Consider the following 23690-nt stretch of genomic DNA (forward strand, 5'->3'; position numbering starts at 1 on the left):
AAGTCTACTGGCCTTTCACACCTTGTATGTTGCCTAGCACCAAGTAACTGAAGATCCAAACTCTTGTACCTCTTGTGTATTTGAGTGGGGAGGCAACTGAAGCACAGCGGAGGAGGAAACAAAGTGAGCTAGAGTCAGGTAAAGGCCTGTTTTATGGGCGTATTTTAACTCCATCAGAAATAACGCAGCACACATAAATACATGCACAAGCAACGCTAGGGAAATATACTGGCCATAAATAGGTTCAAAGAGGACATGTAGATAGTATATGTGGATTTAAAATCAGGTGGTAAGTTATAGAAATGCACCATAAGTTCACATTTTAGAGAACGGGCACTGCGTGAGATGTATCAGATTACTGTGCTCTGATGTTTGTAATATTCCGTGATTAAGATTAGCACACTGTCACATAAAATCCAGACAGTTACCAGGAACCAAGGTTACACATTCAAAGGGACATGTACAATATCATATAGGGGACAGGTAACACCATTGTGTTGAAGTATTTGTTTCCCCAGTGCATATGGCTCTTTGGCATCCCTGAAGGTCAAAGGTCAAAGGTAGATCAAAGGTCACAGGACGTGTTATTGCCGAAGCCACGCCGCGTTTGGCCTACGCACAGCAGCCCGAGCGTTTCGGAGGGCCCCGTGTTCACGTCGGCTGCCAAGACGACGGTGGCCTGGGGTAATTAATCCGTTTGTCCAGAGTGTCAGAGCTCATCAAGTCGTCCAATCGCGGGAGACTGGCTCTTAGCTTAACCGACTCTCATTGGTCTACCTCTGAAGGTGGGCGACACATCATCAGAGACATCTAGTAACGAATGACCTCTGAACTCATAAAAGTAAAGTAGCATCGAAGTTTCCTTGTGGCAGCTGACAAACATCAACAGCAGTCTGTCCATCACAAATATCTTGTTATATTTTTGTTCAGTTATTCATACAAATGCATTACAATACAAAGCAATTTCTGAGCTTTAATGTATTAACACACTAGATCTATTTGACATCCAAGCACAGAATAGTATGACAACTACAGCGCATTGACAAGGATTATAGCTGAGGAAGTCACAGCTTTGATGAAAATGAATATGCTGCTTTCTGGAAAGTGCGCTGCTTTGGGTGGGTCGCAAGAAACAGTGGGTGGATTACATGAAGCCTCGGGTGGATCGCTGGAGGCTGTGGGTGGATAATGCACATCTTTGGGTGGACCGGGAGATGCCAAGACTGGTGTGCCTAAAAGGAACTGGAATACAGCTGCTTTCACTGTTCAGTGCTGATGTCACAGCGAAACCCTGAAAGAAAGTGACACAAACCCTTAGAACCAAGGCTGTGGACGCAATCGGAAAAATATGAAGGGTGGAGTTCAACCTTTGCCCGACCTGCTATTAAGAATGATTACCGGCCACTTCCCTTGGAAGTTTACTGGCTGCAGAAAAATTCTGACTAGTTTCTCTCAGAATGGCTGCTGCATGGCCCACTAAATTTTGGAGGTTAACATAAGGACAAAGTCGGGAGAGAAATACGCATAAACCAGGAAGTTACAAGTGTCACCGAGTTCATTCCGTCCCACAGAGCTTTTATCCACCCCCCCCCCCTCCACTATGGGACAGGCTATGGGAGGGAAGCCTAGCTCTGGTAGCAATGGCCACAAGATAGGGGTAGGGCCTGGACAGGGTGTCAGCCCATAACAAGGCACACACACAATCTGCAAGTTAGAGATTCTGATTAGCCTGGAGGCATCCTTTTGGAATACAGAGAGAAAACAGAAATTGACCAATTGCAGAGCTGAACTGGCATTCGAATCCTCAACCCTGGCAGCAAAAGGCAACAGGGCAACTCAGTGCAAGGAACATTGGTTTAAAATTGTGGAAACGCAAAGCTCAATATCCAGAAAGTGAAAATATATTATCTAATTAGCTATTCTGGTCAAACATTTCTAGTTAAAATGAAGCAATTTGCATGGTTAGGATGACATTACTGACCATATATTTGAAAAATGTTGCTATAACAGGTTTGAAAAAACAAATGGCTCCAATAGTGTCACGGACATAATAATGGATACTCATTCAGAACCGCAATGGCATCGTGTTACGTCACTTGAAATACTCCTATTGGAATGGGTTTACAATGACAGCTTGCTTCCCCCACCCCCATCCCTTCAACATGAGGCCCAGCTTCTGGGTTTGTGTAATATTCCGATTGGTTTAAAAAGCTAGTGGGCGGAGAAAGGGCGTTACTACATAGTATTGTGATATCACAATCAGCTGTTTGGTACGTTCTAAATTCTGATCCAAGGATCAGCTGGTAGGCAGCAATAACAGCACAAAAATCTGCAGGAAAACACAAGTGTCAAACTGCATATTTGGTATCATAAATTCAGTGAAAATGCAGTTTTACGTATAGCCCTTCTTCTAAGAAGAAAGCCTTTTTAAATTTTACGAAATACCTACCTCATCGAGCAACTATCTAAAGCTGTGCTTTACGATTTTTTTGTTTATTTTTTTAATGTTTTATCCATCACGTTTACACCACTGAATAACGCTGCGAAGGCAGGTAAGACAATAATTAAGTCTATACCGAATGCGTTTGTGACATAAGTAATATTCGTGCCGGAGATTTTTCACCTTGCTATTTACGTTGACTGAGAAAATGCAAATTTAGCTGCGAGAGTATATTACTAACGCCGTACACAAAATAGGAAAAAACGATCTCAGTATTTTGTAGTACTGCACTGTATAGGGTTCGATGCGATGTATACACAATTACGTATTCTTGGACACAATACTAAAAACAAACATCTTGGTTCTGTTCTCTGTGATGAGTGACTAATGCTGAAAATAGTGCGGATGTAAATTTCGCGATATGAGACTCATGCGTTTTATATATGTATATTAAAGTGAACTGAAGCGTTAAATCCCCGGTACTACGAGGGAAACATTTCTTGTGTCCATTTATGTCATGGATAAATGAGACTTGGCAATGTAACAGATGGGAAAACGATCGACAGCGGAGATATATTGTATGATGCGCTTTTTGTACGAAACTTGAATTTTATTCTTACTTAAGCAAGACTATTTTTTAGGAAATGAATAATTTAGTCCCCACTTAAATTACTGTACCACTGAGCCTATCTGTCATTGCACTGACCCCGTCGCTCTCCCCCTCCACCAAAGAAGCCTTGAGTTTCCGTAGGATAGATAATTCAGTTTTAGCTTTTGCAGTCGACGAGTGCCTTCTTTTGAATCACTGTAAGCTAAATCGTTGAAAAATGGAAAAAAAAAGCACCGGTTTTTTCCATTTCAACTGTAAACACTGGATTGAAACGATACGCTTATATGCTATTTTATATAAATATATATATCTGCCAGGCGGAAACAGTTGTTCAAAAAGGCTTTGTAGATAACTGTATTATATTCTGCTTTCGATTTCTGGGCTTTGCTGTATAGTTCTTATATTTATTTTTCTTATTTTTACGCCAAGCTTCTTAAACGTATATTTCTTTATTTTCTGACTCTGGTGGGTTGGGCTATAGCAGCCTTGGTGACGTATGTGTTGTCGTCACCAATGCGAATTCGGGCTTATTTTTGCGTGAAGTGGCCCCTCCCGCGGCCTGCGTAGAAGCCCCGCCCATTTTGACGTTCCCAAGCAATGAATAATGCAGTTTTCCAGTTTCAAATATGGAGTTGTATTTTTAAGTTTATTGTCATCATTATTTAAATCCGGTTCGGTTGTAGGACGCGTCAACAAGGAAATTTCCGTCGTCCACGTTAACCCTTTTCTTGTCCCTGGAATATTACCGCTGTTCTGAGATATAATCACTACTATTGCAATAATTTAAAAAGAAAATAGGTGAAATTAAGAATGTTAATGAATCTGATAATGCAATACACTGAACATGGTGTATTGCGTAAATTTGTGCACTACATTTATTGAACTACTAACCAGAAAAAAATTGTCTTGAATATTTTTAGTCCGATAGACTTGATGGCATTTATTAAAGTTTTGGCTCGAAGTTCCGCGGCAGCCTACTTGTTACATAATAGTATATAATAGTTGCATTTTAAGAATGCCCATGTCAATAAGATTTTAATTATATTACAGATTAAATCTGATGTCTCTTTTAAATGTACCATAATGTATTCAACATTTAATAAGATTCACTAGCCTGTAATATACTGGCATGCAAAAGATCAAGACCTTCTTTGATGTGAGTCTGATTGCTCCGACTTCTTAATTAAAAGGAGGTTCTCATACATTCAAAGGGGGACTTGTTAAAGGGGAAGGTAGTAGTTTATTAAAAGGAAAATATAACCCTGTTTCAATAATAATGTTGAAATTAGCAGAAGGCCTTTAGTACTTCCGTTGTAGTAGTGTAATGGATGAGGTGTAAAATTGCAAACTGTGCACTAAAGAAGTAATGATAGAGGCTAGATACACCCCTCCCCCCACCCCCCTGCCTGAAGGGGTATTGTCTCAAAGTACATCGTTCAGTTGGCTTCAAAGCATCCAAAGGGACTGGATGTTCTGCTCCACAGTGAAGGCACCAAGATATGGGCACTTCCAGGGATAAAGACTCTGTAACGAATGATTTGTGCTTGTTTTTAAGTTGCTAAACTGTTCTGTCACAAACTCCTGGGATGTAAAAAACTGGCCCACTTTGACCCCACTAATTTGCAACCTCCTTGTGATCCTATGCAGAAAAAGATTCAAAGTAGTTTTTTCTCTTTGCAGTGTACTATATGATTTCTCACTAATTTTATTTTTAAATTCACATTTAAAAACTCACAGCCATAGTGGTGTGAATAGAGTGTGATATACCCTACAGGAATATTAGTGTAACACAATTGCACATAGTTCAGTCTTGATAGTAACCAAACCAATTGAGTGAAGAGGACCCAGAAAGGAAGTGTGTTTTTAATTACCCATTTTTATTGACATTGTGTGTGGAAAGTCACTTTATTTACTCAAAGCTCAGTTATTCCTTGGAGACTGGATTCAGTCAGATGAGATGTCTGCTGCCATATGTCTAGTAACTTACTAACGGCTGTACTATTACCTTTCCAAATAGGTCACTTACTACCAATACCAGAAGAGAGTTTACACTTAAGCCTCTGAGACTGCCTGTGATTGGAAGATGGGGTGTTCCTGAGATTTGCATAGGAGTATGCCAGGATTATTTTTCATTTGACAGCAGGCTTCTCAGACCTGAACAGACAGGACTTGACTATCACTGAGCTTAAGTGGGGCCTGTATTTAACTGCCTCTCCTGGGACATTCATACCAGATACACAATGTCCCTGGAGTGTGAGGTGGAAGGAACGGCAGGATTCACATGACATGCTCTGTCCCTTAGCACATTCAATTACCACACATAGTCATGGATATATATAAAGTTTGCTGCTTACTGTCATCGGACAGCTTCAAACTGGGTGCAGAACATTTGCTGTGAGGAAGCCAGAGATCGGTATTCCTTAAACTGCCAGTTTTCTTCTTCTGCTGTCAATGGCAAGCTGAGAAACGATCAAGCGTTGCTTGTAGAGACTTGTATGTTCAACGATACCTATAAGGAATCCACATTTGTTACGGCTGGCTTGAGTGTTGGGCTGAGGATTCTGCAGAATGACAGGGTCACCCTTCCTGGCTCGGAGAGAAGGCCGTGCTTATCTGGAGAGTCTCCTGTCCGCCATTGTGGTTTTATCGTATTATTTCCTTTAGACCACACAGACTAGCACTGTTTGCGTCAAATTAGAAGTCATGGCTTCAGTTTTGTAGTCAAAGTGCTCAAATGAAAGTTATAACCTAGAGTTTTTAAATGGGACACATTTTAAAACAGGCATTCGTTTGTCTATGACACGCCCAGACAGCTGCTAGCCAAACACCAAGAAACCGTTTTTTTTTTTTTAGTCCTATTATAAGAAGAGCAGGAAACCGGTATGATAGGAGGAGGGGGTGGACTTGTGTTGTTTTTATAACCCTGGCTTGAGCAGGGGAGGAGGGAGTATATTTTGACTCCACCTTCAGTATACATTCAGGGAATTTACATCTACTGTAAATTTCGGGATGTCGATAATATTTCATGACTTCAGTGTGGTAAGGCTGGAAAGACATACATTTATTAATAGATGAGATACTGGGGGGTGTGGAAAATTATGAAGGATGGTTGAACTCGACATGTAAGTAAGAGGTTTTTTTTTTTTTTTTTTGAAAGTTCTTTGCTTTTAATTGGTATATAGTCTCGTTATTTTCCTCCCACTGGTTGCTCCGATTGGGGCAGACTGGGAATGGTGGGTGTCTAGGTGGCTTAGGCCTCTCTGCCTGTGTCTGGTAGGTCGCTGGTTCAAATCCCATGGTCAGCAGAGAAAATTACATCACTTTTGGGCTCTTTGGCGAGGTTTTAACCGTGAAAACTGCTCCAAAATTGCAGATCCTGACCTCTGATCCCCAGACTTCACTGTCATCTGTGTAGGTGTGTCTCAGGAAAGCAATAAGAGACATATTAAAGCCCCAAAATTCCTACATACATATGCAGATAAAAAGTATCTTTTAAAAATGACATACCTGTTGGTTTTATCTTTAAACCTGACAGGCCTTTGCGCACATACCGAGCGAGACCTTTACTTCTGCACTGCACCAGCCTCCCAGCTTTGAAGCCAGAGAAGGAAACCCGGGGATCAAGACCGAAGCAAACGACACCAGAGCGGATTTTCCTAAGAGCCCCAGATCCCGTCACCCAGCATGCTCCAGAGGCTCAGCACCCTGTTGTTCGGCGAGGTGGAGGATGCCTCCACCGACATCAGCGGACCAAAGCCCTGCGTGATGGATGCAGATGAGGAAGGCTGGCTTCTGGTCAACCTGCCAGGTGAGTGACGGCATTATGTTCTGCATCCGTGGCCTGGACATGCTCAGCACTCTACAGCCTTCCTCACCGCAGCGGATTGGCCTCTTGCCTATTGCTTGACTGACAACTTCACAATATCAGGGCATGTTTGTGACCCAGTCCAAAAGGAGACGGGTCAATTTCTTTCGTCGTGTGTCATTATTTCAAGCCTAAACTAAATGAATAAAAGTACAAGAAGCTTGACAAGTTTGTCATGAACCAAAGTTTGCCCATTCTTGTTCAATCTCTGAATTATAAGGAAAACTCTAAGGGAAATGGAAAAATATATTAATTAAAGGCTTTGGTTTGAAATATTATAATTAAAAATAACTAATATTTGCTATTTTCATGTTTTGTGTTTGGATTTTTTCCTCTTTCCATTTTCCTTCTCCCTTTTATTTGAATTCCCTCATGCTGTGGTAACGGGGTGTGTGTGTGTTCTCATCATGACCCCCCCCCCCTCGCCCCCAATCTTGTGCAAATGCCCCCTCGCCTGCCCGCTTCTCGCCTCGGTGCTCAGGGGAAGGCGCCCCGGTGGAGACGAGGCCCAGTTCCTCGGAGTTGACAGCACCGTTACACTCCTGCGAGGGCGGGGCCAGGGGCAGCTCCTCGTCGATGGTAGCCCCCCTGCCCTCCCCCTCCTGTAATCACCACAGGACTAAAATTACCACCACAAAATCACTGGAGCGCTCGCCGCCGGCGCTGCCCGACAGCTCGGTGTACGGACCGCTGCTGGCTGGCTCCTCCCCTCGCACCCCTGGCTCCACGCCTGCCCCCCCAGGCCCTCGGAGTGACTGTAGCTGTGCCCCTGACCACTGCTGCATGGATGAGAGCTGGTTTGTCACCCCTCCCGCCTGTTTCACCGCAGAAGGGGCCACCGCTGAAAGCAGCCCTATAGAAGACCTGCTCATCGAGCATCCCAGCATGTCCGTGTACGTCGCTCTCGGAAACCAGTCCGTCCAGGACAGCGTGGCCAGCCTGACGGGCAGCGTGAGGTGAGCCGGTTCCCCTCCAGCCGTCATCTTCCACAGAACAGGGAGCCTTTCTGCGTTTTTGCACTTCTTAGGGTAGTAAATGTATATTTGCTCAGAACAAAAGAAACCCAATTTCACATTTCAACATATGAGACTTTAAAGTAACGTGATAAAAAACCAACAGGAATTTCTTAAGTCCACCAAAAGTCCCTGATCTCGAGTTGGACGGCTAGATGAACAACGCTTTGGTTCCCAAAACTCTCCTCAGCCGTTCCATGTGCTGGTTTCCATGTGAAATTTCACCACCAGCTGGCTAAATGTATTAGACTAGTTTAAAGCAATCACTGATTAGCCGTATGAGATGGGGGAAGTAAAAAAAGAAGCCAAAAGAAATATTGGGGTGACTTTAAGAGAGAATTTTGAAAAAAGCCAACACACTTTTACAGATGTATTATCATCATACACCAATATGAAGATTATTTAAACATGTCTGAGACCATGGTGGACAATCTTATTCGCTAAGGGCCGGTGTGGGTGCAGGTTTTTGGGGTAACCTGTAGGTCGTCTGTTCAAACCCAGATGTGAGGATTCTTCAGCCAATCAGTCCTCTAATTGGTGACCTAATTAGGGATTTGCAGCAAAAGCCTGCACACACACACACACACAGCGGCCCTTTCTGGATAAGGTTTCCCACCTCTGGCCTAAAGCTTTTGCTCAGCACTTTATTTCTAGCGCTGCCTGCATTCCCCATTGTCTCTTCTGCCACACCTTTCCTCTCTTCCTTTTTCCCCACCCACCTTTTCTCTCTCCACCTTCCCACACCTTCTCACCCTCCATCTCTCCGCTTGGCTCCCCCAGCAGGGTGGCGGAGGCTGTACCGCCGGCATCTCAGGACAGCGCCCCCCGCAGGATCCCCCGTGGAGCCGCGGCCAAGGCCGGGGCAATGGTCAAGGTCACCCAGGTGACCCGCGTGCAGCGGGCGAAAGCCAGAGCCGAACGGCGCCACCTCGCCCGCAACCGGGTCCAGCGGCAGAACCGCGTGCGAGAGCAGGCCTCCCGTCGGCCCGCTCACACGCACGGCACCTACCTGCGCCAGCCGTGCCAGCGCACCCTCAACCACTGAGGCGCCGCCTGGGGGTGGGGTGGGGGGGACAATGTTTACACTGAGGGCATTATCACACCTCCCCACGACACGCTAGCCCCAACATCGCCCTCTTTTAAAAACCTAGTTGTCCCGTCATTTTAGCCAGCCCTGTATAGCTCTCACTAGAACTTTAAAAAGACAAGTTACTTATTGTGTTATACGCATCTAACATGACATTAATTAATATTATGGTTGTGTGGTCATGTCCTAGAAGGGCTGTAGGTTCTGGGGGTCTTTGTTGTGCCCCTGCACAACCTGCAGCCCTCTTCCAGTATGAGTGAAACCCCCTTATTTTTGATACTTAATCAGTCTCATGTTCCCGTTCCTCTGCTGTAGTAAGAAGTGACTAGTTGACTCTAAACTCCTGGTCAGACCTGACTTGGTCCCAGTCTGATTTGAAGTTTTTTTTTTTCTTTTGTCACAGAAACCAGCTCAAATTGGCGAAGTAACTGTTTTGTAGAAGGGAGGCTGATTAGCGATGGGGAAAGAGTATAAATCGCTGTAAACTGCTTCTGCAGGTCAAGGAGAGGTTTTCCACCAAAGATACGTGGTGAGCATGTGACCAGGATCCCGTGTGCTTGTGACATGTGACCCCAGGACTGGGTTCATTATCCAGAGGTGTTTGGCAGGAAGGACGGCAAAAGTGGTGCAGATTGTTTACTTACATTCAGACATTGAATATTCTCGTTTGTTTTTTTGTATTGTAACTACTAGAAAGGCATTGTGGGAAATACGGCACCTGTCTCCTGTGTGTCTGCTAAGGGTACGGCCCTGTTCATTCAAGTCGCATGCAGGGCACTACAAAAAAATAAAAATAAAACATTCAGGATTAACACAGCAGAGGGAAGGTTTTGTGGCAGTGTGGGCAAAAGCATGTAGCAGAAGGTGAGAGGAAGAGGATATGAGGGGGTTAGGGGAAGGTAAAGAGGAAGAAGAGGTTAAGCGTTTAGTGTGACTCTTGGTGTCATTTTCATGCATTTGGTCTCTTAGAGAATGAGGAAATGCCCGGCTCAGACAGAGGCTAACTGGAATCTGTACATTGGGAATCCTCTGTAGCTGGAAAGGAGAATGTTGTATGAAGTTGTGCTAGAGAAGCTGACGAGTGGAATTAAAGATCGCTGCGTGTGTCGATCGTATATGTCGACGTCGCTTTTTGTTGTCACGGAGAAGCCCGTTTGAGGCTACCTGCAGTCACCTTCAAGTCCAAATCCTAGGGTCATTTCCGAAAGCCTGTCCTTGGACAGTAAGGGCAAAGGTTAAGACCTATTTCCTACCGGTACTGCAGCCAGGCAGGTGTGTATTATGGAATGACCAGGCCCACTGCGTCACTGTGAAATGTAAATACCTGCGATGCGCCATGCGTTTCTGCTCTTTTCATAGGATCGTGCCACGCAACATTCTTGATGAATCCTACATTATGCCTCTTAATTCCAGCCGTGCCGATCAGTATTTACGGTATGTGCAAGAACAGAGATATCCGCATCTTTTATAACGTAAAACAATTACTGGTATTTTAATGCATTTTTTTTTTTTTAACCCAACCCAAAATGGAATGACTGACTCTGCCCCCCCCCACCCCCGCCTGTTTAGTACAACAATGCAAATGTATAGTATCACTATAATATATATTACATTTACACTGGTAATGAGAAGTGTAGAAGCATTATGGTGCTGAAGGAAATTTAATATATGCTAAAGTATGTGAATTAATGAGATATGGATGTAAGTCTTATATTTCTGTGATTGAGATATTTTTTAGAAGTGTGATGTGTTCTATTACTTTCTATAAACAGAATACAAAAGGGATAGGCTGACCTGTAGGAGCTTCTGACGAAACTGAATCGCTAGGCTTACAATTATTACGTATTTAAATGTATTTTTAAATGTTACACCTGCTACTTTGAAGGTCAAACTCTCAGGAGATCTTTTACACAATCCCAGCTGGTGTCAGTACTGAGCATTCATGCAAATTAGGCTTGTAAGACTCACATTCCAGCCTTACTGTGAGCGCATCTGTGGAGTTGAAGTAGAAGTTTTTCTATTTGCTGCAGAAGCACGCCAGATGTGCCACGAGGCTGCCCCCTAGTGGCAAGTAAGGGGACTGGCGATGGCAAACCTACGTCCCCGCCTTGACGGCGGGATTTAAAACACTGAATGTGGCTGATTGATAGTTTAAGTAAGTGGCGTAGTGCAGCAGCCTTAGGGAAATTTGTAAGCTAGAGAGTGACTGATTTTCCTTAGAATACAATAACTGACCTTTCTATAGTAACACAGTAGTTAAAATTGCATAGGAACGTTATTCTTCCTCCTTTTGATGGCTTTATTTTCCTGTTTTAAGAGTCGCAGTGGTGAAGCCCTCGCTGGCTAGCACTTGTAGCATTTCGGAGTCCCTGCATGTGTGGGCAACCATAATCTCCCGGACCTGGACTCCTTTCTCACTCGTTACCAAATCACAGTGCCTCATCAGCAGAGTGCGTGACTCGCCCGTTAGAGATTTCCATTGGAGCTTATAGGAGCCAATGGGCATGGAGCTGGGACTGGGCGGGGACTCCCACACCTGCACTATGATTGGTCAACCTGGGTTCACCACAGTGCTCATCTGCTTCCATCTTTGGCACCCCCTCTATACAGTTGTTTTATTATGGGATGTGGTGACTGGTGGTGGTGAAACACCTGTAAGCATGTGTAACCTGCGTGGCATGAGACATTGGGGGGAAAGGTTAGATTTAAAACTGAATGAAACTGAACAAAAAAAGCTTGTATTTTTCCTAAATCGTTTAGACAGTAGCGATAAGTAATTTATAAATGGGGGGGGGGGGATTCATATTGTGTTTCAATTGCTTAAAAACATGGCAGCTTGAAAATGTAAACAGAACACATAATATAGTAATATAGGGAGTGATGTATATGTTGGGTAATCCCCTCCATAGGAACACGCCCCCCCCGCCCCCCCCCCCCAGAAAAAAAGTGTAGAAAAACTGGGTGTATCTGATATCTATGGTGATTGTGCCTTTCATTCGTCTGCATGGGTTTAGTGACTTTTTTTTACTGTCCCAGTTCCTGCATCCCAATTGGACAGCAGTCTTGAACAGTAAAAACCTATGCAAACAACAGACTCGGTTCCTGCAGTCAGTCTGGAACGCAGGTGCCAGGCAAAAATCTCAATAAACGCTCAGGTTGACACCTGAATTGTGACTCTTCATTCTCAGCGCCTCTGTCTGGGGACCGGCAATCATCAGACTGTCACTCTGGGAAATGCACTGACAGGCACATTATCACTGTGCATGGGAAAGAGTCCATCCATCCATCTCCATAACCGCTTAATCCCAATTGGGGTCGTGGGGGGGACCAGAGCCTATCTGGGAACAACGAGCACAGACAGGAAGCAGCCCTGGGCAGGCGCCAACACACCGCCGATAGGAAAGAGTTGAACTTATGAAATATCTTTATGATTTCATTGTGGACAACATACAGCTTGACAGTTAACTGTTCAAAGAATCAAAAGGTGTGCATTAATATTATTATAAGTACAGTATAATAGATACCAGCATTTTAATGTCTCGATTGTCACATGCATAGACTGTACATATGTAGCGAAATGCCTTTTCCACCTGTTGTGCTCACAAAGGACATAACTAATACAAAAAAAATGCATCTATAGAATGTATAATGTATAGTGCATATATAATTCATCCATCCACCCATTTCTTGAAACCACTTGTTCCATTCAGGGTTGTGGGGGGTCTGGAGCCTATGGGCAGAAGGCAGGGAACAACCTAGGATGGGGCGGCAACCCATCACAGGGCACACACACATACACACACACACCATTCATACTGATGGGGGGGGTTTACCCAGAGGACACCTCCCTGGAACATGGAGCCATGGCAGATACTCAAACCCTGGGCCAAAAGATGTGAGGCAACAGTGCAACCATGTCATCCCTGAATGTGGATGTATGAATGTGTGTGTGTGTGTGTGTGTGTGTGTGTGTGTGTGTGTGTGTGTGTGTATATATATATATATATATATATATATATATATATATATATATATATATATAGTATTATAAAGAATTTATAGTATATATAGCAGGTATATGTTGGCATTATTGCTTGTTTAACTTGTATACCTGTGTGGCGTATCATATAATAAGATACCATCCAAAGTGAATTTAATTTATCGTGTTAATATTATGCAGTCTTAACACTTACGGAAGGCTGTCAGAGGTACACATCGTGACCGGTTTGAGACGAGAGAGGTCGCTTTTCAGCCTTGACCGCGGTGCAGTACATACTTGATATACCTGTATCAGGAAGGAGCCTTCCCGGTAGCTGAACTGCAGTTACCTCTTACAGGTGTAACATTAGCCTTAACTTAAACATGGCACTAAAAGTGTCAGCTCTGACGACTAGAGGAATTTGACGTCCAGATGAAAACACGGCGACATGACATTCCACTAGCTGACGAAAACCACAGAGCTATCATTCGCCTCGCAAGAACCATAACCAATGACTCGTCACCCGCTTAACATACAGTTTACTCTGCTGCCATACAACAGACTGTGACAAGACAAATAGGCCTATCCTTATAGGACAATAAAGGCTATCTAGCTATACATATTAGTGTATATTTGATTAAAATTTATTTTGTACATGACATCTATAGCGATTTTATACCCAGTTATTCATGCTTAGTCATATATTGATAGGGCGGTGATCATATGGACATAAGTAGGTCTTTAGAAGCGAACGCCTCCCATTGTTTGTATGAATAGCAGGAGAAGCTGCTGAACTCGCTCCGCAGCTTTGGCCGCCTCGTTGTGTCACCTCCGGCATCGGCTCCTCCCGGCACCCTCAACGCAAACCAATCGGTTTCACCGCAATTGCCACGACTTCTACAGTTTCCTAATGCGGCAAATCCATCCCCAGAAGCCAGTCGAGTTCAACGTAAAGACGGTGTGTGTGACTCCGGCAGTAAAGGACAGAGCGGCATTTCACACGGTGTCAAAGAAAATCTCAAGTTTTCAAATGCGCCAAGTGTCTGGGCACGTTTGGGTGCGTGATTTGCGATTAATCGCTTCCTATTTAAAACCTGCACCTTTAACGCACTGAGTGATCCCAGTGTGATGTCAGCTGATCTTTAATGATAACCATTTTTTTCCGTCTGGTAATGGCTGCAAGGGAGTCTCGGATTGCATTTGCACTCGCAGCACAGACACTCAGAAACACAGGCATACACACACGGACGAAGGTGTAGAGATCGCGTGGGCATCGGGACGGTAAGTGGGTCGGGATGCTGCTGCCATGTTGATGGCGTGTTATAAGGCCGGGCGATGCGTCGGTGGCAGGTAGGCGTGTGGGCTTTGTCAGCAACGTGCGAAAATAGCAGCGATCTGGGGGAGAAAACGTGATATTTGTCCGCCGTTTTAATTTTGCTCCGGATTCCCGCGGTGGGGCGAATAGACGATATATTTCTGGGGACGGTAAACACGTAGTTGATCGGCATTTATCGGCGCTTTCCGTCATGGATTATTTTTTTAAGCCGTGGTGAGTAATATGCTCTGAATTGTAATAAACGTGCAGGTCCACCCATTATTTAACGTGTAAAGTATGCACGTCGTGCTACGAACACATGTACATATATATGTATTTATTTTAGGTCGGAAATGGCATCTCATGTCGTACCCACAAATAGATCCTGTGTATTGCATCTCGTTTAAAAAAAATCTGCTCTGATCGGGTTTGTAGAGGCCAGGTGGCGGAGGAGAGGAGGTGTGACGGGCTGCGATCAGCCGCTTTGCCGGGGTAAAGCCCGCACCAGACTGCTATGTACTCCCCGGGCGCCGATGCCATGGCCGGGTACAGCAGCGGCGGCGGCGCGACGGACACAGATGCGGGGCAGGAGACCACACTGGGCAGCGCTTATTCGCCGGTCGATTACATGAGCATCACCAGCTTCCCCAGGCTGCCTGAGGAAGACGCCCTGCCCGGGGAGAACACGCTCAAGTCCCGCAAAGATGAAGACAACTTTCTGAGCGAGCAGGAAACCGGTAACCCCCATATGTGCAGGAGATATCTGAAGACTTACCTGTATTAATCTGGAATGCACTACACGCCTTGTCTATGCTATGATGGCTTTCATACTTTTGTATATTATCGGGGTTCATTCAATCTTTGTGCTGCCCAAGATACATGAATCAAATTATTTCTGCTTTTTAAATGATCCCATGCAGGCTTATAGAACTTTGCTGTATGCATGCGCTTTGAGTGCATACGGTCGCTGAGATTCTGGTACCGGTTTCTAGCAGATCCCGACCTCTTCCTGAAGTCGGCAAGGCTCCAGCGACTTCCGTCCTCGGCGTCGGACCTGGCCAGCCACGACGGCACTCCGCTGCGGGAGACTCGCCGCGACCCCCTGGCCGAGGACTGCAGTTGCCGACAGGACGGTCTCACTGTCATCATCACTGCCTGTCTCACCTTTGCAACTGGGGTCACCATCGCCCTTATCGTGCAGATCTACTTTGGAGATCCTCAGGTGTGTGACCCTCTCCACTAAATTTATTATTTAATTCTATGAATAAAAAAATATATCTATAATTTATAACAAAAATTTAATGGTATTTATTTGTCATATAATTTATTCTTATATTAACAGTTTGTAGCCTTGTTCAGTGACTATTTTTCTGTGCTATTTTTATCTCTCGCAATTTTTGCTAAGTTTTTACTTTTTGTTTTTTCCTGCTTGATGGTTCGAGTGACTGTGAGGGACGTCATATCACTTCCAAACAAGATATACAAGCCTTCCGCCTTTTTGAGTAGCCAGAGGCAAAACCGGCAATACAGCTTAATTCGCTTGGTAGGATTCTAGTTGCAGAAGTGCATGACAAACTTGAGCCTTTGCACTGAAAAGAGTGGAAAGAAAGGAGGGGGGGGGTGTGAGAGTAGGTGGAATAGTTGACTATATTAACTCCAAGCGACCGGCATCTCTAGTATGTACCTGTGAAAGACTGAATCCCGGATAGCGAACATCTGTCTCTGAGACAGAGGCATGTCAGCGCTCATAGGTTTACGTTCCGCCGTCAGCGGGCACACTGTGAGATCATAGACCCATCTGGTGCCCTGGTACATTCGTGGCACGCTGCTGACTTTATTCACACCTCACTCTGAGCAAGTTGGTAAAGTGCAGGACAAGGTAAGACAAGACTTTGGACTTGTTCTAATAAGTAGGATGTATACTGTGGGATTGTCACTCTGGAGCTTCTTGTGTTGGCTTTGTGGTGAAAGCACTGATGGCCTTTCCCAGCACATCACCGACTCGGCGTCAGTGTGGATGTGATTATTTCCTGGAAGGCTGCTTACACCTTACACCACAGGACTGACCTGAGCCCCTTGTCGTAAGTGTGACCCACCCCGAGGGGAAAAATAGACTGGGCAAACTTGCTCAGCAATCCTTACTGCTGGCACCCCCTCCCCCCTCCAGGTTTTCCTGGGGCTGCCCCCAACAATTTGGAGCTGAAGCCGCACTTTTAACACCGCAGACCTCGTGTGCAGTACTGGCTTAGTGACGGAGTTCTGAGTTCGGTAGATGTAGGATGAGCCATCTGCAGTTCAGTGTTGGAAAGACGGGAGCGTATGTTGGAGTTCGCTCGTGGGAGTTGTACTTGCACAGAAGTGCATTCTGAGGGCAGAATGAAAAATGATTGAAATGATCGATCAGATTGTAGAAGAGGTGGACTAAGCAACTAGAGGAGGCGGGACCAAGACATCTGAGGTCAGGGAGCCACTGAAAATGATGCAGACTTTATTATTTCCATTGGCAAAGTTTTATCCATTTTTTTTTGTGGTCGCTGTGTTTGTCTCGTGTCAGATCTTCAATCAGGGCGCCGTGGTAACGGACGTGGCACACTGTACCTCTCTGGGGTTCGAGGTGCTGAATAAGCAGGGCTCCTCTGTGGATGCAGCCATCGCCTCCGCCCTCTGCCTGGGTATCATCCACCCACACACATCTGGAATCGGCGGGTGAGTTGGCCTAGCGATGCCAGACATGTTTGAATGCCGCCATCCTACTGCAGCAGAATGCTAATCGGCTAAAGGGGTGTCTAGACCGGGCCGTGTTTGTGGGAGGAGCTGCTACATAACACGACTTTAATTCCACAACAGAAACAAGTCTTCGCACGGCCTCCTCTGTCGACGTCGGGTGTGGCGTGACAGGGCTTGAAAGTCTCTTTACCCTCTCTGCAGTGGAGGAGTGATGCTGGTTCATGACATCCGGAGGAATGAGAGCCGAGTCATTGACTTCCGTGAAACAGCGCCCTCTGCCATACGCCAAGAGATGTTGCAGTTCGGTCCAGCTCAGAAAGTAAGGGCATTTTATTTGAATTTGGATTTTACTTGAATTTTACTTGGGGCTCTGCGGGATAGTACTCTGTGCCTGTGCCCAGATGGTCTCTGGTTCAAATCCCACAGCTCACAGAGTAATTAATTTGCTCAAGGCCCTTAACCCAGTTGCTCCAGGAACTAACCCTGCTCACTAATCCTTCCCGAAAGTGCCCACTGAATTTATGAATCCGAATGTAAATATTAAGATCATTTACTGCCTATATGAAAAAGGACCCTAAGATCCCAGGCAAAACCTGCAGAAAATGAGCGACCAGTCTACAAAATAATTCCATTTCTACCATTTTTCCAATTAATGGTTGTTGAAAATGGATAAAAAGAAAATTGTAATTTGAAAGAAGTGGAACATGTCTCCCCCTACAGGTCAAAATGGGAACCGTCTAAAAGTCCTATTTGCCTACCCAAACACCGCATCCATACTTTTAGGGAAATCTGTCTGAAAACCATGCAGAGAGGGATTGTGGGTAATTGGAAGGGATATCTGTGGCCAATTGGCACTGACTTTGTCTTCATGCCATTGTGTTCTAGCAGGGCGTCTTTGTGGGTGTACCGGGCACGCTGAGCGGACTGTACCAGGCCCACAAGCTCTACGGAAGGTAGAATCTGCGATTCAGCCAGTCCATACAGACTGTGTCTGCCGTTTGCTGGAATATATTCACTGTACTTTCTGTGTTTTGCTGAAACTTCCACAGCAATGTCCTAAAGACCGTAATGCTGAATTTCTGTTGTTCTTTCAGGAATAAAAAAAACCTAGACAAATGTTACATTTCTTAATTTGAAAGTTTAGGTTATTGGAAAAGGATTTAAAATATGACTGCAAAAAAAAACAAATTTACCAGTAGACTTAAAGGTAGAATGTATGTCTACACCCATGGCATTTAAGTAGCATAAAATATTTCATGGCTTAAATATTCTTTTCCCAGAATGCCATGGAAAGAAGTTGTCACCATGGCCGCAGACGTTGCCAGAAATGGATTTAATGTCACCCATGACCTTGGTAAGCATGCCGTATCCCCATTGAGGAGATTATTGTGCTGCGTGCTTAAGGGAGTTATAATTACATAAAAATGTTCTGTGGCCAGAATGAAAAATGATTGGTCAGCTCTCTGAACCAATCATACTGTAGAGGAGGTGGGTCTAAGCAACTAGAAGAGGCAAGACAAAGACATCTGATTGGTTGGTCCTGCCTCCTGTAGTTGCTTGGACCCACCCCCTGTATGATGTGATTGGTTTTCTCTCTGAACCTATAATTTCTCATTCTGCCCTCAGAATATTTTTGTGTAAGTAAAAATCCCATGTGTGCTCTGTGTTTGCACAATGACCCCGAACCATGGGGGATCAACCATCAACATACATGTTTCTTGTGCTCTTGCCGTAGCTGAGGCCTTGTCCAATGTGAAGGATTCCAATGTTTCGGAGAGATTCCGGGAGCTGTTCCTGCCTGACGGCCAGCCGCCCCTCTCGGGACTGTTTATGAAGCGCCTTGACCTAGCCGCCATTTTGGATGCGGTCGCAGCCCGTGGCGTGTCAGAGTTCTACAGTGGGAACCTGACACAGGAGATGGTTGCTGAGGTCGGTACATTTCTGAATAAACGGGGCTGTAATCAGTCATCGCACTTTGGCTTTTCATCCGCATTATTGATGATGATGATGATGATGATGATGATGATGATGAGAACCTCAGATGGTTCGCCACTATCTTCCATGTGACTGTGTGTTGGAAGTAGCAGTGTTAGTGAGGCGTACTCTTAGCAGCAACTGTTCCTACTATCCCTGCTGCTCTTGGTCAAATCTGGAACTGCAGAACAATTGGGATTCTTTGCATTTGCACGAAAAGTGATGATAATATTGTAAAATTTTCTTTCATTCCGAAACATAAATTTAAGTATGGAAATATATAGAGAGCATATCTGCAGGTCCAGAGTTCTGATTCTGATTTTTACCAAAATCCAGAGCAAAATTCAAGCCCGGTACTGCCCTTGGGAGATGCTGGGCAAAAATAGTAACTATGTGGTATATTTGCATGATGTACTGACGCTATAAATAAGTGTCTTTTCCAGGCACATAAACACTTTATTTTTCATTAGGTTAGAGCAAATGGGGGAGTTTTGACCGAAGAGGATTTCAGTAACTACAGTACTGTCTTACAGCAACCAGTGGAGAGTTTATATCAAGGTAAGCTGATGGTTGTACGTTGACCATCAAAGTTATGTTCTGGAAGTTCCTGCTTGAAATCTTCTGTTTGCTGCTTCATTTGCAGGACATCAGGTCCTAGTGGCACCCCCCCCTCACGCCGGAGTGGCGTTGATCACAGCCCTAAATGTCTTGGAGGGCTTCAACATCACCAGCCAGGTCCCCAGGAACATCACCTATCACTGGACTGCTGAGGTACTGGGTCTTTTTGTCGTAGACGTTCCCGGCGTAGCGTCAACCGTGAAAATTCCATCCTCCAAACTCTGTTTTCTCATCCAGGCGCTGAAAATTGCTTTAGCCATGGCAAGTGGCCTTGGAGATCCCATGTTTGACTCCTCCATCTCAGAAGTGGTGGCTGAGATGACGAGGTGCGTTTGCTTCTTGGTCTTATGATGTTCATTGGACTTCTTATTGAGGAAGCCATGTGTGCTTCCTGCTTTTCTGGCCAGATATAATTTATATCATTTCCCAACTTGAAACTACGGTAGTTCTGGTTCTGGCAAGCTATCCGTACTTTTGTTCCTGCTGGACTCCTTAATTATAAAACTTTTTGATCTGTCGGTAGATCTGGAAAATCAGCCGTGCTAATTAATGAAGTTCACAGTTGGTACAAAATCCAGGGCATGAGCTGAGCCTCCAGGAGCAGGATAAGGATAAAACCTGCTACAGATATGGATCCATCTCATTATAACACATCTTGGTTTTTATTTTTGTCTTTTTTGTTTTTCCAGCAAGTCCCAGGCTGCCATATTCCGCCAGTTGATCAATGACTCTCAGGCGTCTCCACCTGAACACTATGCCCCCTATTACTCTATGGAGAGCGGGGATGTGGCCAGCCAGGTGATGGTTATGGGACCAGATGACTTCATCGTGTCTGTCATGAGGTAATGCACCTTCATACTCCGTTCCGTCCCCCCCCCCCCCCCCGTGGTCATTTATGGCCTCCTTCCCTTTCAATGGTACGCAATGTGTTTCTCATTTCCGTCTATGTCATTCCTCTTATTCCCAGCTCCCTGAACCGGCCATTTGGCAGTGGGATCGTCACCTCCTCTGGGATTCTCTTGAACAGTCAGATGCTGGACTTCTCTTGGCCCAACAAGACCAATGATCCCTCCCAGGCCGACCCGGTACTGATGGCCATTCGCTCGCAAGTTATTCACTTTTTTTTTGGGGGGGGGGGGGGGGGTGTAGACAGTTATTCGTAATTGTGTTCCCTAGGATAGTGAAAGTTGCCTGTCAGCCTCAAGTAATTTTAGCACTTGGATCAAGAACAAAATCTGTCTGCAGACTGCAAAACAGGGGCAGAACGTGTAAAGCAAGGTGGCCAATCGGGCGAGCTGACCAATCAGAGCACACTGGGCTCATCAGGGGTGGGGCTTCAAGCTCTAACATAGCGTTTCAGACAGAGGGTGAATAGAGATGTACGGTTTGAGCGTGTAAATATATTCTAGTTCACCATAGACATAAAATTATGAACAGTGAAAATGAGCATAATATGTCCCCTTTAAATAAATGTACTGTGTGGTGACTCAGCAGTGACTTTCTTGGGTAAAAATCCCATTGCTGATTGTTGGGGCTTGGTAACATGTTCCTATCCAGAGAAACTCCGTTCAGCCTGGTAAGCGACCCCTGTCCTTCCTCTTGCCCACTGTGGTGAGGCCTTCCCTTGGGCTCTGCGGGACCTATGTTGCTGTGGGTTCCTCCAATGGGGACCGTGCTCTCAGCGGCATCACCCAGGTGCGTCTTCATTCGTTAGCTTGTTTTTGTCTGTTATTTGTTTCGATACCACTTGAATGTTCAATTATAGTGTTTTTGTGCCGTACTGGTTATTTTCTCATTGCAGTTGTGCTCAATAAGTGGCTTCAGAATTTTTTTAGATGGTTGGGTGGATTTTATCATGGAAATGCTCGTAAGTTATGCAAGCATTGCCCTTGGTTCCCTCTGGGTCATCTTTATTGACTGTGATAATTTTTCCTTATAGGTTTTATTGAATGTACTGTCTTTTCGCAAAAATCTGAGTGACAGTCTGTCTTATGGAAGGTTACATCCTCAGCTGAAGTTGAACACATTGCAAGTGGACTGTAAGTATTATTTGGTCACCTGGGTCAATATGTAATATATTACATATATCATTACATGCATACATACAGATGCTCCTTGACTTACGATGGGGTTACAATCTGCTGAACCCATCGGAGATTGAAAATATCATAAGTCAAAGATGGATGTGATATGACACACTTGGGTGTTTTAATAGACATAATGGACTCGGGAATATTTGATTAAACGCTGTAGGATACGTTGTTAAACATCGCATGTTTACGCTTGGATCACTACAGAGACTGGAAGGTTAGATGATGCTGTTGTTCAATATCAGCAGAAAGTAACGTATGGCCTGTCGTTGCCCCGAAGCAGATTGAAAGTTTGTTGATTACTGAATGTGCATGGCTGTAACACCGTCATGAAGCTTGGAGCATCTGTACTTAGCGTTAACATATTTACAAATAGCGTTTTTGTCAGTTGTGGGACAGCTGTGAAAAATTCAGACATACTGCTCTCACACACTGTCTCAATGTGTCGTCCTCGTTCCTGTGTGTCTGCCCTCGTCGGACCTTCAGCGAAGTTCACTGAGGAGGATGCGCACTACCTCCAGCTGAAGGGACACATAGTGCAGCAGGTAGCAGTGCTGTCGCTGGTGGAGGGTACAAGACGGACCAACGACCTGATCATCGGGGTGAAGGACCCACGTAGTTCCGATGCATCCGCTATAACCATGTCCATGCCCTAGTGGCTGCAATTTCAGGGACCGGGAATAGGGTTGGGAGGTGTGATTCATGTGTGAAGTGAGTACTTCCCATAACAACCCATGGCAATAAATGGCATACCTTCTCTGGTTCCTGGTGTTCTCGCTGTATATCTACACAGAAAATGTTGATATGGCTGTTCGTGGGAGTTTTACTTGCACAAAAATGTTCTGAGGGAAGAAAGAAAAATGGGTTATCTCTCAACCAATCAGATTAGTTGAGGAGCTGCTCCATGTGACTAGAGGAGGCGGGGCCAAGGTATCCGATTGGTTGGTCCTGCCTCCCTTTAGGTATTGGACCCACCTCCTTTACAATCTGGATCAGAGAGAGAGAGAACCTATCATTTTCCCTCCCTCCTGCCCTCAGAACATGTTTGTTTTAACAAAACGCACATGAGCAAAATGGCCAGATGGAGACAAATCCCAGCATGTACAAACACACAGTAAACTTTCTGGGTACATTTCATGCGAAGCATTCCCAAAGTTCATCATTCCTCCAGTCTAGAATGGAACAAGCATGTAAGACAAGTAATTTTTGCCAGTTCTAAAGGGTCAAAGTTAGGGACGTCTGTAGCATCATCGTGGCATTTTAGCAGCATGAAATCATTTTTCCCAAGTGATGATTTTTGACTAAGATCGTTTATGGTTTGCTTGTTCTAGGCTGTAAGTGTGGTCCTTTCTTGTCATTCCATTTCTGTGTTGAGCTCTCGAAAGAGAGGTCAATGTGCATGTTGGTTTTGGTTTGAAATTCCCTCTGGTCTAGTCAATACTCAGTCTCAGCACCTCCATCTTCCTCGAGATTACCAAGGTGAGGTATGGCCAACACCGATCAGACGTGCATGGTTATTTACAGAAGTAATCAAGTATCAGAGCGGTTGGAACACGAGCCCTACTTCGTGTGACCTTATGAATTTGTGACCGGTGTATCTTGCAAAGCATAGCTAACACTATCTACGCAAAGCTGCTTTCGTAATATGTCGTGAAACGTGTTTTTGCCAGACTAACTGGAACCTCACAAAGACAGCAATGCTGGAGAATGCTGATAACGTGACTGCAAACGGGGTTCCAAAGAAATCAATAATCACATAAATATCGCTGTTATTGCTAAAACTTGTTCTGTTTGAAAATTGAATAAGAGAAATACTGCTTATGATCCCTGTCTTGTTAGACTTGCTTTTGTTACGGATCTATAAAATAAATCTCTAAAACAGAAAGATGTTTATGCATTTTATGAATGTCATACAAGCATAAGACTGTGGAGTGTGTTGCTTTGTTTTAAGGAAATTATGGTATTAATTCAC

The 23690-nt window shown here is 44.7% G+C and overlaps 2 protein-coding genes across 9 annotated transcripts; both read left to right on the forward strand.

Annotated features, from left to right (window-relative positions):
* On the forward strand, window positions 1-12175 carry LOC125712533 (tumor protein p53-inducible nuclear protein 2). Of its 4 annotated transcripts, none has more exons than XM_048982687.1 (4): window positions 1-138; window positions 6586-6858; window positions 7397-7871; window positions 8709-12175. In XM_048982687.1, exons 2-4 carry the CDS (start codon window positions 6735-6737, stop codon window positions 8971-8973), a joined length of 864 nt encoding a protein of 287 aa, XP_048838644.1. In that variant the 5' UTR covers window positions 1-138; window positions 6586-6734; the 3' UTR covers window positions 8974-12175. The 4 variants fall into 4 exon arrangements, with proteins under 4 accessions (XP_048838644.1, XP_048838645.1, XP_048838643.1 ...); XM_048982688.1 differs by lacking the exon at window positions 1-138 and adding an exon at window positions 2243-2552 and having other exon boundaries at window positions 8712-12175; XM_048982686.1 differs by lacking the exon at window positions 1-138 and adding an exon at window positions 2246-2552.
* Window positions 12176-13785: 1610 nt separating this feature from the next.
* On the forward strand, window positions 13786-23603 carry LOC125712526 (glutathione hydrolase 7). 5 transcript variants are annotated; one of them, XM_048982678.1, is made up of 16 exons: window positions 13786-14051; window positions 14745-15046; window positions 15302-15531; window positions 16864-17015; window positions 17238-17355; window positions 17925-17989; window positions 18317-18390; window positions 18772-18965; window positions 19481-19568; window positions 19654-19781; window positions 19866-19954; window positions 20318-20470; window positions 20596-20713; window positions 21186-21323; window positions 21568-21667; window positions 22205-23603. In XM_048982678.1, the coding sequence occupies exons 2-16, from the start codon at window positions 14824-14826 to the stop codon at window positions 22372-22374; spliced, it is 2040 nt and encodes a 679-aa protein (XP_048838635.1). In that variant the 5' UTR covers window positions 13786-14051; window positions 14745-14823; the 3' UTR covers window positions 22375-23603. The 5 variants fall into 5 exon arrangements, with proteins under 5 accessions (XP_048838635.1, XP_048838630.1, XP_048838632.1 ...); XM_048982673.1 differs by having other exon boundaries at window positions 13787-14051; window positions 17922-17989; XM_048982675.1 differs by having other exon boundaries at window positions 13787-13952; window positions 17922-17989.
* The last annotated feature ends 87 nt before the right edge of the window (window positions 23604-23690 follow it).

Source organism: Brienomyrus brachyistius, chromosome 18 (assembly GCF_023856365.1).
Source record: "Brienomyrus brachyistius isolate T26 chromosome 18, BBRACH_0.4, whole genome shotgun sequence".
Lineage (NCBI taxonomy): Eukaryota > Metazoa > Chordata > Actinopteri > Osteoglossiformes > Mormyridae > Brienomyrus > Brienomyrus brachyistius.